The 15,561-nt window shown below is 45.2% G+C and overlaps 1 protein-coding gene across 2 annotated transcripts in view; it reads left to right on the top strand.

Annotated features, from left to right (window-relative positions):
• The first annotated feature begins 214 nt into the window (after nt 1–214).
• Nucleotides 215–15,561, top strand: part of LOC134534748 (uncharacterized) — an 86,739-nt gene continuing 71,392 nt past the window's right edge. For both annotated transcript variants that reach the window (XM_063373269.1, XM_063373270.1), the window contains exons 1-2: nt 215–367; nt 1,789–1,918. In XM_063373269.1, coding sequence (XP_063229339.1) covers nt 1,861–1,918 — 58 coding nt within the window. In that variant the 5' untranslated portion in view covers nt 215–367; nt 1,789–1,860. The remainder of the gene's footprint in view (nt 368–1,788; nt 1,919–15,561) is intronic.

Genomic DNA, 15,561 nt, shown 5'->3' with positions numbered 1-15,561 from the left:
AAAAATAATTTGTCCCCTCCCTGAGCCTCAGTCTGGATTCGCCTTTGAGTTTAGAACGGGCCTGAGGTGGTTACTGTAAGTTATCCTCAAACTAATCCCTCCTCTCCTCACACTCGGTGTGCGCAGGCGCCCGGGAGACGGGCCGCGCATGCGCAGAAGGGAAACGGATCGCCCTGCGGCCTGCGGTCCGCGACTGGGCCAGTCGCGTCGCCGGCTTCGAGCGAGCCGGTCGCCGCCCGGGTCTGGCGGAGGCATACATCTGCGGGCGCGCTGACGTCGCGTGTCGCATCGCGTTAACTGAGGGCTGGCTGCCCGAGAACCATTCGTAAAAACAAACTCCTTTACTCTGTTGTCGACGGCGGCTGCGGTAAGTTGGCGATTCATGACGGGATACACACACAAACGAGCGTAATTATAGAGCACGACAAAAACAAATCCAGCAGGATTAAACACGTATGTGCATCTAATTTCATTGATCTGTACTTATCTGAACACAACAGCTTTTGTAGTAAATTTGTATGACTAAATTGTGTGTTTTGCCTTTGCGACATATATATATTTTGTTGAATGTTAAGTAAGATATATATTTTTTTTTAAATTGAATCGGTTAAATACAGCCAACAGTATCTTAACTCGACGAGCCAAGTCCACATTATTGCACCACCATAGCATTTATCGCATTCTCCCAATTAATTAAGACATAATTTCTTCGTAAAATTAATACAGTTTTTGGTAAAAATGATTGATGGTCTTTTACAATTAACTTTTAATCTTCACTTTTCGTGGCGTAACTGTTAGTAGAAGAAATGTTTCGAGTCTTTAAGTTTTTAAAATCTTTCAAGATCTTTATCTGTTTTTTTTTTTAATCACTGGAATAATCATGTTAAGTGATAAACATACAAATTATATTTGGGTCAAACTATTGTACTTAAACATTTGGTGGGGAAATAGGTCAGTAGTCTCAGTAGGACAAAATCGTAGCAAATCTAGAAAGTCGTTTATCTGGGCAAACATAAAAGCAGTTCAAATTATGCGAGGTGAGACCCACCGCGAAATAAACATACCCAGCAAATAATATATTTCAAGAATCTCTTGACATATACACTAACCCAACGTGCCTCACACACAGACGTGGTAGGAATTGTGTTTTCAAGAATTCTGTATTTAAATGCCGGTTCGCACACGTGTTAGTTGTAAGCGTATCTTCCATACAAACTTGACATGTGTGTTTCATGTATTAAATCACATTCATAAATATGAATTAATCAAATTTTCTTACCGAAAACAACAAAAAAATAAATGACTAAGGAATAAATTATTTAAAAAAAAAAATCAAATAAAAAACCAAAGTATAAAATGTCAATTTTTATTTTCTCAGCCAAAATCATTACTTAAATATCTACGTGTGAACGTTCGAATTCTGAAAGCTTTTGTTATTTGAGATTTTAGTGTGAAAATTAAACAACTTAACTAAAAAGAACCCAGTGGCATAGCCAGGATTTGTGTATGGGGGGTGTTACGAAGCATGGCCCCCTCTTATATTGCTATTTTAGCAGTTTTCGGTACTTAAATTTAAATATTGTAATGGTAAATTTTTTATTAATTTTAATATGAAATTTGTTTGAGTGATGAATAAAAAATTAATTAAAGATTTGGTGCTAAGGGGGGGGGGGGCGGTGTTTCAACCCCTAAACCCCCCCCCCCCCTACCCTGGCTACGCCCCTGATAAGAACTGATGTGTATCCTCGAGCTGCCCCCCAGCAGACGTTGCGCGGCTGTTGGTTGCAGCTAGGGCGGGCGCGCGCCTGCGCCGCGGAGACACGGGACGCCCCATGGAGTGACCCCCGGCGCTCGTCCAGGATGCGCGGCTCTCGCGCGGCAGTGCTGGCGGCCGTCGTCACTGCGCTCATCGCGCAAGGTAACGGCATGTGCGGCAGCGATCAGACCCCTCCAGAGGACCCGAGTTGGTATCCTAAAATCTTTCAAGGAGGATACTTTACTAAAGGCCCTGGCCGATTCCTGTCTCAGAATCTCTGGTGTGTTTCGCCCGACTCTTAATGACCTCGACGTCGCCACTGGCGGTCACTAAGGCCGGCCACACACGCTCCGGTTATCCTCAGAGGTCTGCCTCAAGGTACAGAGTGTGTGTATGTTATTGGACCTTGAGATTTCCTGGAAAGAGGCGACCGGGAGTGAAAATCGAAAATACCTTCGTTCGCCTCAAGGTACGCCCCCTTCCTCACACGTCCTCCGATGCGTGTGTACCAGAGATGAGGCAGACCTCGAGGTGACCTGTCAGTGACTCCCCCCTACATCCGCGAGTGAGTTTAGTCCGGATACTTTCTGTGGTAACCATTTCTTCTCGAACACGCGAAGTGTACCAGGGTGACAGAGGAGAATCAGGGTGAGAGTGGGAAATCAGGGTGACAGAGGGTATTCGAGGACAGAGGGAAGCCATGGTGACAGAGGAGAAATTAGGGTGAAGGAGTATCAATGTGACAGAGTGGTACCAGGGTGATGTAGGGGTACTAGGGTGACAGTGAAGAATCAGGGTGATAGAAGATCTGAGGCGAAAGAGGGGTGCCTAGATGACAGAGAAGAACTCGTGTGAAAGAGGAGTACCAGGGGAATCTGGGTGACAGAGGGTGCTAGTATGACAGAGAAAATCCAGGGTGATAGAGATGACCTGTTTATAGAAGTTTACACAGTGTTAGTGGGTAATCATAATGATAAAGGGTTACCAGGGTGATATATGTACAGGATGACATAGTGGTGCCAGGGTGATAGAGAAGTAAAGGAATGATAGAGGAAGACCAGGGTGACAGATTGAACCATGTTATAGATGAGTACACTGAGTGTAATAGGGTAGCCATAGTGATGAGGGGTACCAGGGTGATAGAGGCGAACCAGCATGAGAGAGGGTATCAGAGTTACACAAGGGAACTGATGCGATAGAGTGTTACCAGGGTGACACAGGGGAACCATAGTGATAGAGTACCATGATAACTAGGAGAACCAGGTTGGTAGAGTTGTGTCAGGTTGAGAGATGGTTGCTAGTCTGGCGAATAGTACTGTGACAGAGTGGTACTTGGTTGAAAGAAGGTAACCAAGGTGATTTTGGGGTACCACCAAGGTGACAGTTGGGAACAAGGGTGACTGTGGAAAAACAGGGTGACAGAAGTATACCAGGGTGACAGAGGGGATTCAGGATGACAAAAGGGAACAAGGGTGACATAGGGATACCAGGGTGATAGATCGGTTCCAGGTTGACAGAGGGAAAAGTTGATCCAGATGGTTATCAGGGTGACAGAGAGGAACAATGGTTATAGAAAAGTACTAGAGTGATTAAGGGAAACAAGGTTGGTAAAGGCATTATCAAGGGTTATCAGGGTGCTATTGAAATCCGAGGGTAACAGACTGAAACAAGTGTGATTGTGGAACACCAGGGTGACAAAGAGATACGAAGCAGACAGAGGGAAATCAGTATGACAGAAAAGAACAAAGGTGATAAAAGGGTGCCTAGGTAATAACAGGGAACCAGAGTGACTGATGGGTATCAGGATGAGAGAGATGAATAAGGGTGACAGAGGGGTACCAGGTTGGTAGAGGGGTAAGTGAGTAACAAATAGGTATCAAGCTGGCAAAGGGTAACTGGTGCGATAGAAGGGTACTATAGTGACAAAGGTTAACCAGGGCAGTAGAGGGGTACAAAGGTGACAGAATGTGACAAAGGAGAACGAGAATGATAAAGGGGTACCGGAGCGGGGAACTACGGTGACAAAAAGAGGACAGAGATTACCAAGGTGATAGATGAGTACCATGATGACAGACGGGTACTAGGCTGGCAGAGGGGGAAACCGGAGTGAAAGAGGATTACCCGAGAGACAGGGGATATTAATGATGGTAGACGGTTACATTTGTGACAGAAAAGTACCAGGGGGACAGAGGGTACTATGACACAAGAGGGGCACCCGTGCGACACAGGAGAACCAGCGGGACAGGGTACCAGGGTGACACGTGCTAGCGTTAACGAGAACTATTGGTGAAGGTGTTTACGAGTTCTGGCCGACTGACACTGACAGTGTGCCAATTCTTCGTTGCCGAGAAGAACGAAGGAACAAATAAGTGAGGGTTAAGGGTCTCCTTGATCTCTAAATCATGAGATACAGATAGACAAGCGGAAAACCGAAGAGATGAAGTGACAGTGTAATGTATTAGTTTAGGGAACTGGAGCACCCCGATAATTCTCGCCAGCTCGTAGCAACGTCCGTTACGTTTCGTCTCAGTGTAATACTAGATGTCAGATCACTCAATCGCCGTGGCCCCACCCAGACCAGGGCTATCGCGGATTGTAGCACTACCGGAAGAGGGTATTGTATATATCTGCCCACAGTCATAAGCGTAACATTTCACCACAGAATACAAGAACAAGTTTTTATGTAATCGTCAAAGAATAACCAGCAATATATATTTGTTTTTATTTAGAATCTGATATTAAAATTGCTGTCTAAATTAAAGTCATTTTTAAAATTAAAACAAAAAACTTTTTTTTTTAAATATTAAAAAAATTATTATAGTTATAAGCAAATTTTCAAGAATCCTACTCCTAACCATATGGAATAGTAATAATATCAGAATATATCAATGGGATGACTAAAAAATTAATTCGAAATATTAATATTTTTTCAATTCTATAGTATTTGTATTATTTTTGAAGCTATAGAACTGATTTTTTTTTGTTATGGAACCTTGTTTAGATCTGCAACTTCACGATTGTGACTATAGAATTAAAAGAGATAGAGAACATTTCTGTGAGTTTAAAACGAGGAAAAGGTTTTGCTACAAAGTATGTAGCCTACATAGGCTGATATTTATGTATGGTAGTTATGTGCGTAGTGGTAGAAGTGACATTATAATGATTCTTACGTTTATTACACAAAAAATGTAAATGAACGGCTTCTGCGACAAATTTTTTTTCATTCCTGCCACGGGGTGTATTTCAAGACATGGTCATCCAAGATAAACGTCAAGCAACCTTTCTCTTTATTATTACTTATTGGTTCCAGGGCGAACGAAACCTACCGAAATAACTGGTTTGGCTATCTTTCTGGAATTCACATTCTTTCATTCCTTGCCAGCCGGTCTTCCTTTATGGCTTTATCTTCGTTGGTATAACCCGAAAGAGCACAGTGAACACTATATGAAAGTCGGTATTGGAATTCCTCTGGCGGTGGACGGATATTAAGACAAAAAAAAAAGAAATGAAAGAGACCTCAAAGTATACTCCATTCCAGTGCCAACAGAAAATATACGTTTGCCTATACACGGATGTTGTACGAAATAGCTATCTCCGCGGGTGAAATCAACGTATTACTTTCGGATTAACTTCGCTGGAAAAATAACTTATTAGCAAAACCAGTAAGTTATTGTTACAAGTGTGGGAATACACAGGTACGAAGACATAGCCCAAATGATTAAAGTTTTATTCATTAGCTAACAATTCCATTATATCTTAAACCACAGAAACATAGATGTATGTCCACAAAGCAATCACACCTTTGTAAGTCCATTTTTTTACTCTTCCCACTGAAGCTAGGCGCGACAGTGGTTCTCTCAGTGCCGCACACTTCAGTCTCAACACACTGCCTCGCACTGCTAACCCGTCCGCCGCGCACCCAACACCGTCCCTGACGCTCCGAACTGAGCACACGAAGCCCGCTGTCGCTCGCCGAGGGGTCGCTCACCCTCTTCACTTCGCTCTCTCTCTCTCTCTCACACCAGTCTCGCTCTCTCGCCGGTGCTGCCATCAACCGCTCACACACCAACCAGGGGTCGGCTTCGTCTCATATAACTGCGCACTTCCGCCCTGGAAAGTCCTCGTAGCCCTCAAAAGTATCGCGTGATCAAAATAGACTAAATACACGAAGTAACAAGAACAATGGCGTCCTAGTTACGTCGGTTCACATTAACATGGCTCTTGAGACGCGCCTAACACTCTAAATGGACAGAGGCGCCGTTCTAATCGGATTACCATGTAGCGGCGTGACGGGCGCAACTTTCTCTGGGGGTGGGGCCTCCCCGGGACCCCCCCCCCTCCTACGCTGACCGGTGCGCCGAGCTGATTGGCCTGCCTCGTTCCCATCAGCCTCACAACACAGGCCTGCCTCATCTATAGTCTCCTCATAACAATACGTTTCCAGCATAAAAAAGCTTTGTAACCACTATAAAATATAATTGTGAATAAACGCCATACTAAATATTTTACTTTTCATGAAGAAACTTCTTTGTAACAGCAAAATTTTGTAGTCTATAATATCCATTTTTTTAGACTAATAAACTGTTTTGCAGTCGTCACGAAATTTTTTGACAAAAATATAGGCTATTGTGACAGCTAAAAAACCTTTTTTATATATTTAATATGATTACAATTTACAAGACGTTGCTACGAAAATACATACATATTAGTGAAAACTTCAATTATTGATTCTCAAAACATAGGGTATTTTTTTTACAAAAGTATTAATAGTACGTCATTTCAACTTTTAAAAATGCATAAAGTAGAAAATAATCTTTTACCTAAGACAATTTTTATTTTTATTGTAATGGATAAGTTGATGGAAATAATTTGCCATACATGTATCATTCCCTTCCTCAATAATTGGTGACATAAACACAAATATTTTTTTTGCAACCTGGATACAAATATACAGGTAAATTAATCCTGCTGTTACCCATGATTAGGGGCAGTTCTTGGTTTTTATGGACAGTGTTTGTGGCAAAGTAATACGAAATAAATTGACGTGTTCCCGAGAAACCCAAAGACCACTTCAAATGATCACCCGTATAATGACCTAATGACATAGAATTCAACAAGTCGTTAAGCCCTTTCATTCCTACATTTATTCTCTTGGCTGCCGGGTTGGTAAAAAGTGCTGTGTATTAAATGATTAACCTATTCAGTGAAGGAAGTCTGAGGGTTCGGTTCTCCGCGTTAGAAATTTTAAAACTTTAATTTCGAGATTAGTATGCAAATTAGTACGTATAACTTCTCCTATCAAACCCACTGGCATAAAATGAGGAGAAAATGACATGCCTTTCAAACAAAATAATGAGAGTTGAACCCTAATACATTAAGATATTGTTACGACATATGTGGGGAGAACTGGGTTCGTAAGGGATAGCCCCATTAAGTTTTTCAATTAAGTTTTATTGCAGTTTTATTAGTTACCAATATTTGAATTATTAATAAATAATTGTACTTAAAAAGGCCCGATCACCAATCACTGGCACTTAAAACTGTTTATTCACAAGTCACTGAAGGTCTGTCAAGTTCCACAGTTTGCTCTCCTCACTGGAGCTAGGCTCGACAGTGGTTCACCCCTTACCTCGCGCCTGTCTACACACACAGAGTCGCGCGCCACTCAGTCGCACTCTCTCGATCCCGTCGCTCCGCGTCGCGCCACTCTCGAGGGGGTCTCTCACGGAACTCTCCGAACTCACGGAACTCTCTCGGAACTCTCGCGGAGGCCGGCGTCGCTGCTTATGTACCTGTGGCGCCCTTCTCGAACCGACGAGTCACGTCATTCCGGGCCGACCCGACGCCCGAAAAGTCCAGAAATGCGACGCCCATTCACGCCACTCCACTTGGCAGCCCGGGGAATTCCCAGGGTCGCTCGGCGATGTATAACAGCGCCAAGGATTGGTGATGCGCGGGGAGCGGAGGGGGAGGGGTGTTAGTGACGACCCTTGTAATCCGGTCAGGCGCGCGTGGCATGCCTTACGTCAGTGTGCGGCACGTGGCACGGCGAGTGACGCCAGTGGCCGTGCAGGACCGCTAGCCAGCTCCGAACCTGTCATCGTGGTCGGGTCTCTCGCGTACGTACCAATATCTATGTAATAGAGTGTCCTGGTAATTATGGCTAACAAGTAAACATAAGCACAGTAATGTGGTAGTTTTGCTGAGTAAAATAATTATTCTTTCTGAAGGTTTTTTTATGATTTAATAATGTATTAACATCATAACTGAGGGACTGAGAAAAATAACCAGGTATGTGACATGTATGTAAAATTTGAGTAAAGGACATGTTTCATTAGCAGAGTAGGTAAACAGTCGAGGACAAAAATCAAGCCAGTGCTACAATGAACATGTGCCACTATATATACGGGATTCACCTATCCTACTTGCAGAGTGACATTTTCTGTTTGGACAAAAAGTAAGTTAGTGTTGTTTAGCATTAAATTCATGAAATGAATAATAAATTCGTTGTAGAATGTGTGATTTGAAAAGAGTGATCCAGAGAGGCGTACTAATAATAATTATGATGTGATTATACAGAGAAAAAGAAGAATTAATGGCTACGCTACTGAATGTGTGTTGTAATGGTTCGTTTGTGATTTTTACTTTGAATTATGCGTAAAACCTTTGTTGTATCCATACATAAATAATCAATTTCCGTTCTTACTTACGTGGTTTCAGTTTTACTATACAAATAGTTTGTCTTGTTACAAACCGTGAGAAATAATCTAGTATTACCTTTATGTGAGATTCCACCATCGTACGTGGGACAATCAAACTCATTTCCCAGTTACATTTTTATCTCGTTAATTTAATACAATTGAAAAAAATATTTCATAAACATAATTATAGAATGAAATCATATTACATCATATTTTATTTTAACTATAGTAATTATTAATTTATTCTCATAAATAAATGAAAAATAAATACCAGCTGCCACGTATGAGACACGAGTTTACTACAATTTATTCACATTTACAGCTTTAGAGAAACAGGTTCGCAAATCAAACAGATATTTGCCGATTTTGATAGTTCAATAGATTATTGCTATTTAATGAGCTACTATGGAAGAGAACTAAAGTCAGAATTTTTGGGGAGTAGGTATCTGTTGTTTATTGTCACGTGTGAGGCAAATGTGTCACCTGTGGAACCTTGTACACCCGTTAAAAATATATATATCAAATTCAGTGTTCCCGAATATGTAGTGAAAAAAAAAAGAGTGAAATTTTCAATGCTAAAATCGCGAGGTAGGGTATCCAGAAACATTTTCAAAATTTAAAATAAACTTAATTACAATTATGTATGTAATCGCCCATTTCTGAAAAATACCATGAACTGTGCCTTGTGTCACGTCAACCCATGAACACTTTTTACTGGAGGTAATGTCCAGGTAAAAACAGAGCCAAGATGACGCGAGAAATCGGGAGAAGGAAGACGTGTGAAACTCGGACATGCTAATTTGACTTCCTCCCGTGCCGGGACATGCTGTAAAGGATTCGCCGTTATCGATCCAGGGGTTTTTAATAATGCACTGCCCGGACACGCTGGCTTGCGAAGAAGCTGGCCCCTGCGACCCCAGAGACGGCCTCATTACGCGCCATTAGCGGGGTTGGGTGGGGCGGGGAGGGGGGAGGCCGCTAGCAGTGCTGGGGTCGCGACAAGAGCAAGCCGCCGTCACGACCACACTGCTAGTGCTGGCGTAGAGCCGACGGTGACAAAACAGCATCGCAAATAACTGCCTGCATGTCAGCTCAATCAAAATAAATGCGGAAAAGAGACAGTTTGGTAAAGTAATTTTTTTTTACAATGTTGTGATATTTCTAGGATAAAATAGGGTATTGAACACAACTAAGTAAAATAACTTATTATTTAATGAGATAACAATGCATTAGTGTATAAGGTAGGCTATATTTTCCAAGGAATTTTTTATTGGTAGAAAAAAAATTAGACTACCAAACAAGAAATTTTATTGCAATACTGCCCATCTTGTTAAACATAATTAAACAGTTGATACTGTAAAGCTTCCATTTGGCTTTTGGGAACTTTGGATCGCACCATCTGCCACAGATGGCAGCACTGTGATCACACAATTTTTGTTCCATGCGATTTCCGTTCCACTCACGAAATGACTCCCACCAAATGCCGTACGCCGAGAGCTGAGGCGTTGCGCACCAATAAAAAAAGGTTTAACTTGCTATCCGCCAGCCCTCGCCGACCCGCGTTGGTGAGTGGTGACGGGGGTGACGGGGGTGACTGGGTGACGGCGGTGACGTGGTGACGGCGGTGACTGGGTGACGGCGGTGACGGGGTGACGGCGGTGACTGGGTGACGGCGGTGACGGGGTGACGGCGGTGACGAAGTGATGGGGGTGACGAGAAAAATGGGGTGACGGGGTGACGGGGTGACGGGGGTGACATGGTGACGGGGGTGATGGGGGTGACGGGGGTGACGGGGGTGACGGGGGTGACGGGGGTGACGGGGGTAACGGGGTGACGGTGGTGACGGGGTGACGGGGTGACGGGGGTGACGGCGGTGACGGGGGTGACGGGGGTGACGGGAGTGACGGGAGTGATGGGGTGACGGGGGTGACGGAGAGACGGGGGTGACGGGGGTGACGGGGGTGACGGGGGTGACGGGGGTGACGGGGGTGACGGGGGTGACGGGGACGGGGTGACGGGGGTGACGGGGACGGGGTGACGGGGGTGACGGGGACGGGATGACGGGGGTGACGGGGACGGGGTGACGGGGGTGACGGGGGTGACGGGGGTGACGGGGACGGGGTGACGGGGGTGACGGGGGTGACGGAGGTGACGGGGTGACGGGGTGACGGGGGTGACGGGGTGAAAGGGTGACGGGGTGACGGGGTGACGGGGGTGACGGGGACGGGGGTGACGGGGGTGACGGAAGTGACGGAAGTGACGGGGGTGACGGGGGTGACGACTGTGACGGGGTGACGGGGTGACGGCGGTGACGGGGGTGACGGGGTGACGGGGGTGACGGGGGGGTGACGGGGTGACGGGTGTGACGGGTGTGACGGGGTGACGGCGGTGACGGGGTCGACGGGGGTGATGGGAGTGACGGGGGTGACGGGGGTGACAGGGACGGGGTACGGGGGTGACGGGGGGGACGAGGCGACGGGGGTGACGGGGGTGACGTAGGTGACGTAGGTGACGGGGGTGACGGGGGTGACGGGGGTGACGGGGGTGACGGGGGTAACGGGGGGTGACGGGGTGACGGGGTGACGTGGTGACGGGGTGACGGGGTGACGGGGGTGACGGGGTGACGGGGGGACGGGGGTGACGGGGGTGACGGGGGTGACGGGGGTGACGGAAGTATCGGGGGTGACGGGGGTGACGGGGGTGACGGGGTGACGGGGGTGACGGGGGTGACGGGGGTGACGGGGACGGGGTGACGGGGGTGACGGGGACGGGATGACGGGGGTGACGGGGACGGGATGACGGGGGTGACGGGGACGGGATGACGGGGGTGACGGGGTCGGGGTGCCGGGGGTGACGGGGGTGACGGAGGCGACGGGGGTGACGGGGGTGACGGAGGCGACGGGGGTGACGGGGGTGACGGAGGCGGGGTGACGGGGGTGACGGGGACGGGGTGACGGGGGTGACGGGGACGGGGTGACGGGGGTGACGGGGGTGACGGAGGTGACGGAGGTGACGGGGTGACGGGGGTGACGGGGTGACGGGGTGACGGGGTGACGGGGGTGACGGGGGTGACGGGGGTGACGGGGGTGACGGGGGTGACGGGGGTGACGGATGTGACGGGGGGGACGGAGGTGACGGGGGTGACGGGGGTGACGGGGGTGACGGGGGTGACGGGGGTGACGGGGTTGACGGGGTGACGGGGGTGATGGTGGCAGGGGCCTCTAGCCTGAGGGCCGCCTGTCCTCATTGTCGCTGGGATACGGCCTTCGAGAGAACTGGCTCGCGCCGGAGTGGATGGACTCGCATTGAGGAGACGTCACACACAAAAAAAGGGGGGGGGGAGGGAAGGAAAGCCTCGTTAGTGGAGCTCGTTTAATATTTCAGGCCGTCGCCGCCGCGGGGAAATGACGTAATTAAAGTTAATGCGCGCTGCCTCAGCTTTCATTACGGAGCTGTTAAGCCGTGTAATCGCCGGGACGAGCGGCAGGACAAAGACGTCGAGGAAACAAAAAAAAGAAGAAAAAAAGGATGAAAACAGGCACATCATCATACATATACGCAGTGCGAGTGCGCGCCGTATCTACACACTCGCATAGTCATGGATAGAAGGGAATTTTTACGAACATATAAATGTACCCTGTTCTGGGCCTAGAAATACCTAATTGGTTCCACTTATTCTAACACCATCGTAGGGCAGTCGGAAAAGTTTCGGTGTTCAATGTGCGTGTCGGACCGAGCCTTGACACACACACACACACATACACACACATACATACATATATGTATGTATGTGTGTGTTTGTGTGTGTCAAGGCTCGGTCCGACACGCATATTGATTTTTTTTTCGTCGTTATTTTATTCAAGGGCTATTTATAAAATTTTAACTTCATACCTCCCTTGCATTTGTTGTTCTGCCACAAATATTTTCAACAGTTATTCACTTATTGTAATGTCATAAGTGTAAAAAGGCGGGAAGTTATTCTTGGTTGTCGTCACTTGCGCGTATTGCGTACAGCCAGAACACACAAACAGTAAGGTAAGCTCACAAATATTTTTTTCAATAAGAAAATATACGAGTTTAAAAGGAAAAAAAAAAAAAACAAGGGCAAGAAAAGAATGTGTGTTTTTTTTGTTGAAGAACTGGATACTTTATACATTCGTGACTGAATCACTACAAGCGACGACGGAATTTTGACTCGATGCCTGTTTTATAATCGATCAAACATCAAAACACATCATTTTATCACCGAGAGAATGTTTGAGGATAGACGATGACAATAACTTTACTTCGGCAGATGCTGGAACAGAAAACATGTCCATCACCCTGGGGCGAGCAAGCCTTGGGCACAGACTTCTTCGTGAATGGAGCACTGAGGAGTTGCAGCAAACACTTCACACGAACACACACTTTTAGTGAGGTTATAGGAAGCGAAAACTTAGAAATGAACGCAGTTCCTGTTCTTAATGCTCATGGGCATTCTTCGTCTGTTTTGCTGGATTGCCGTGAGAATCACGTAGTGGAACCTTTGTTCCCTGAAATTTCAGCGCTTAAGGTAGATTTTCCAGAAGTTGAAGTTAATAGTTGTTAATGTTGCATAAAATCGGGCTTGTGGAGTGGGGAAAAAAAACATTCATCTCAGTATCAGTAGACTATTTGCGTTCTTTGACTTTGCTAAAAACCTGGAGATTTTAGTGGCCCATTGAAAATTCTAAACGTGATTCTTTAAAAAATAAAAATTTCATAAACCACATATATTTCACTAAAATATGTCTCATTAACGACAATTTAAGATGTTACTTAAAACACCGGTAACTGATTTAAAACTCAGAAAAATATAAGTTTTTATGGCGATGTATATTTAGGAACAAAAAGGTGTTAGACGACAATATTTGACACTCCCTGAAGAAGTAGAAACCAACCAGAATCTTACGAGAGCCACGTGGCCGAGTTCGGTGCAACAAGGACACAAGACGAAATTTGGGAGTAGCCAACGCGCCACTGACTTAAAAGGTCGTGTACAGGATCGCGGAGTATGCCGCGGTGCTGTGAAACAACGCGAATATGACATGTCTCAGCCAGTTGAATAGCTGCGAGCTGTCGTCGGCTCGGTGGCCTGGCGGGACGAGGGTTCCGGGTTCGATTCCCGGCTTATACAGTATTTAAATTTTCATAATAGTATCAACTGTATGCGTTGTAGAGTTTCGGTTCAAGGTCACAATTGAAGAGTAACTCAAACAGTTTTAGATACACGCACGCGCGAGTACTGCTTTGTTGTTTCCTCGCCTGCAGCGCCTCCTACGCAAAATGGCGACGCCTCAGGGTAAAGCGTTTTGTGTTCTGCAATTTGCTAAGATTGAATCTGTGATTACATTCCAACGTGAATTTCGTTTAAAGTTTAATAATTGTGATCCTCCCCTTGGAATCTCTTTGTACGAGAGTGTTTGAACGACAGCTACTCTTCGCTGGCCTCCACGTTCACCTGACATTAACCCTTTCGGTCACTGTGTCCCATACAGAGGACGATGTGTTCACCTTTGTTTAATAATTGTAACAAAGGCTGTATGCCGTCGTAGTCATATTGTCCTATATCAGGTACGATACTTTTCAATAAGTACAGCTGCTGCACTCTGTAGCTTTACAACCAAAATGCCAGAAATTGATTGAAAAAACAGGTTTGGAAGAGACTCCAAATTAGGAAACTGACCTGAGAACGCCATTTTTTTTTACAATAAATAGAAATAAATAATATTATAACAAAATTATCTTCTTGAAGAAAACAATATAATGATAATACTGTAATAAGTAAAAAATGTCTACACTAAGCAGTTCATAGATAAATGTGCTTGTGAAGTACTGTCCTCTGTATGGGACTGTGTGAGTAGCATGAGGGAAATTTTATACTCCTGGGGGGGCCTGTAGTGTGAGGAAGTCCTAGTATGTATGCAATTATGTTCGCTCAGCAGGTAGCCTATTTGTTAGCGACTTTGTTCACTTGTGTGATTCTGAATGCGAATGCATGATTTTATAATCTATCAAGGCTCGTAAACTGAACTAAAGACACAATACTTACAGTTTGGTCTTGGCCCTGCTGTTGTCATGCAGCTCTGTGAAAGAATGTCATCACAGAACAGCTTTTTGTTTGTCGATAATTTTTTTTAGCTCTTATTGGCTGTTTCAATGGCTGCAGCAGAGGAACATACATGCTGTAGGAACAGTTTGAACCGAATGATTTTCAAACCCTACCCTGGAATCTGATAAAGAAATAAAGAAGAAACCAACTCGAGGTTTCATGCAGGAAACAGTAAGCACTGACGGTATTGTACTAACAAAATGGTATGATAATTCGTGTGTTGTAGTTGGGTCTAACTTTGTTGGAATTGGGGGAAAAGATGTGTGCCACCGGTGGGATGAAAAAAAAAACTAAGAGTACATCCATGTTCAGAGACAAGAATGTGTCAAGTTATACCTTGCCAGCATGGGGGGTGTTGATAAATATGATTTCCTCATATCACTTTACAGAACTTTCATAAGATCCAAGAAATTGACTTTACGACTTCTGACCCATGCAATTGACATGTCTATCACAAACTCGTGACTCACATACAGGAAGGTTGCCAGCAGTTTGGGAGTGCCAGAAAAAAATGTAATGGATTTCATTCATTTTCGCCAGCATGTAGGGGAATCTTTAGTTTTGGCAGGCAAGACAGTAGACAAGAAGCGAGGTCATCCCTCTTCATCACAGCAAGTCCCTCCAGTCCCAAAGAAAAGGGCTGCTGTAATAAGGCTCATCGAGGATGTCAGATACGATGGCTTCAAACATTTACCCGAGTTCAGTCAGCAGAAGAATACTGCCAGGTGCAAGTGCCCTGGCTGTACAAGAAAAAACCTTCATCAGGTGTACGAAGTGCAATGTTCATATGTGCATAACACGGGAAGGAAACTGCTTTAAATTATTTCACACAAATTGAACTATGAATGTGTGAGATGAACTTGATAACTTCTGTATATATACATATATATGTATACACACACATATATATAAAATTATTTCTAACAAACGTCAACTATAGACACTGATTTTTATGAACTTTAAAGCATTTTTAA

Source organism: Bacillus rossius, chromosome 8, assembly GCF_032445375.1.
Source record: "Bacillus rossius redtenbacheri isolate Brsri chromosome 8, Brsri_v3, whole genome shotgun sequence".
In the NCBI taxonomy this organism is placed as follows: Eukaryota; Metazoa; Arthropoda; class Insecta; order Phasmatodea; family Bacillidae; genus Bacillus; species Bacillus rossius.
The sequence above is the reverse complement of the archived record's forward strand: the minus strand, read 5'-3'. Positions and strand labels throughout refer to the sequence as shown.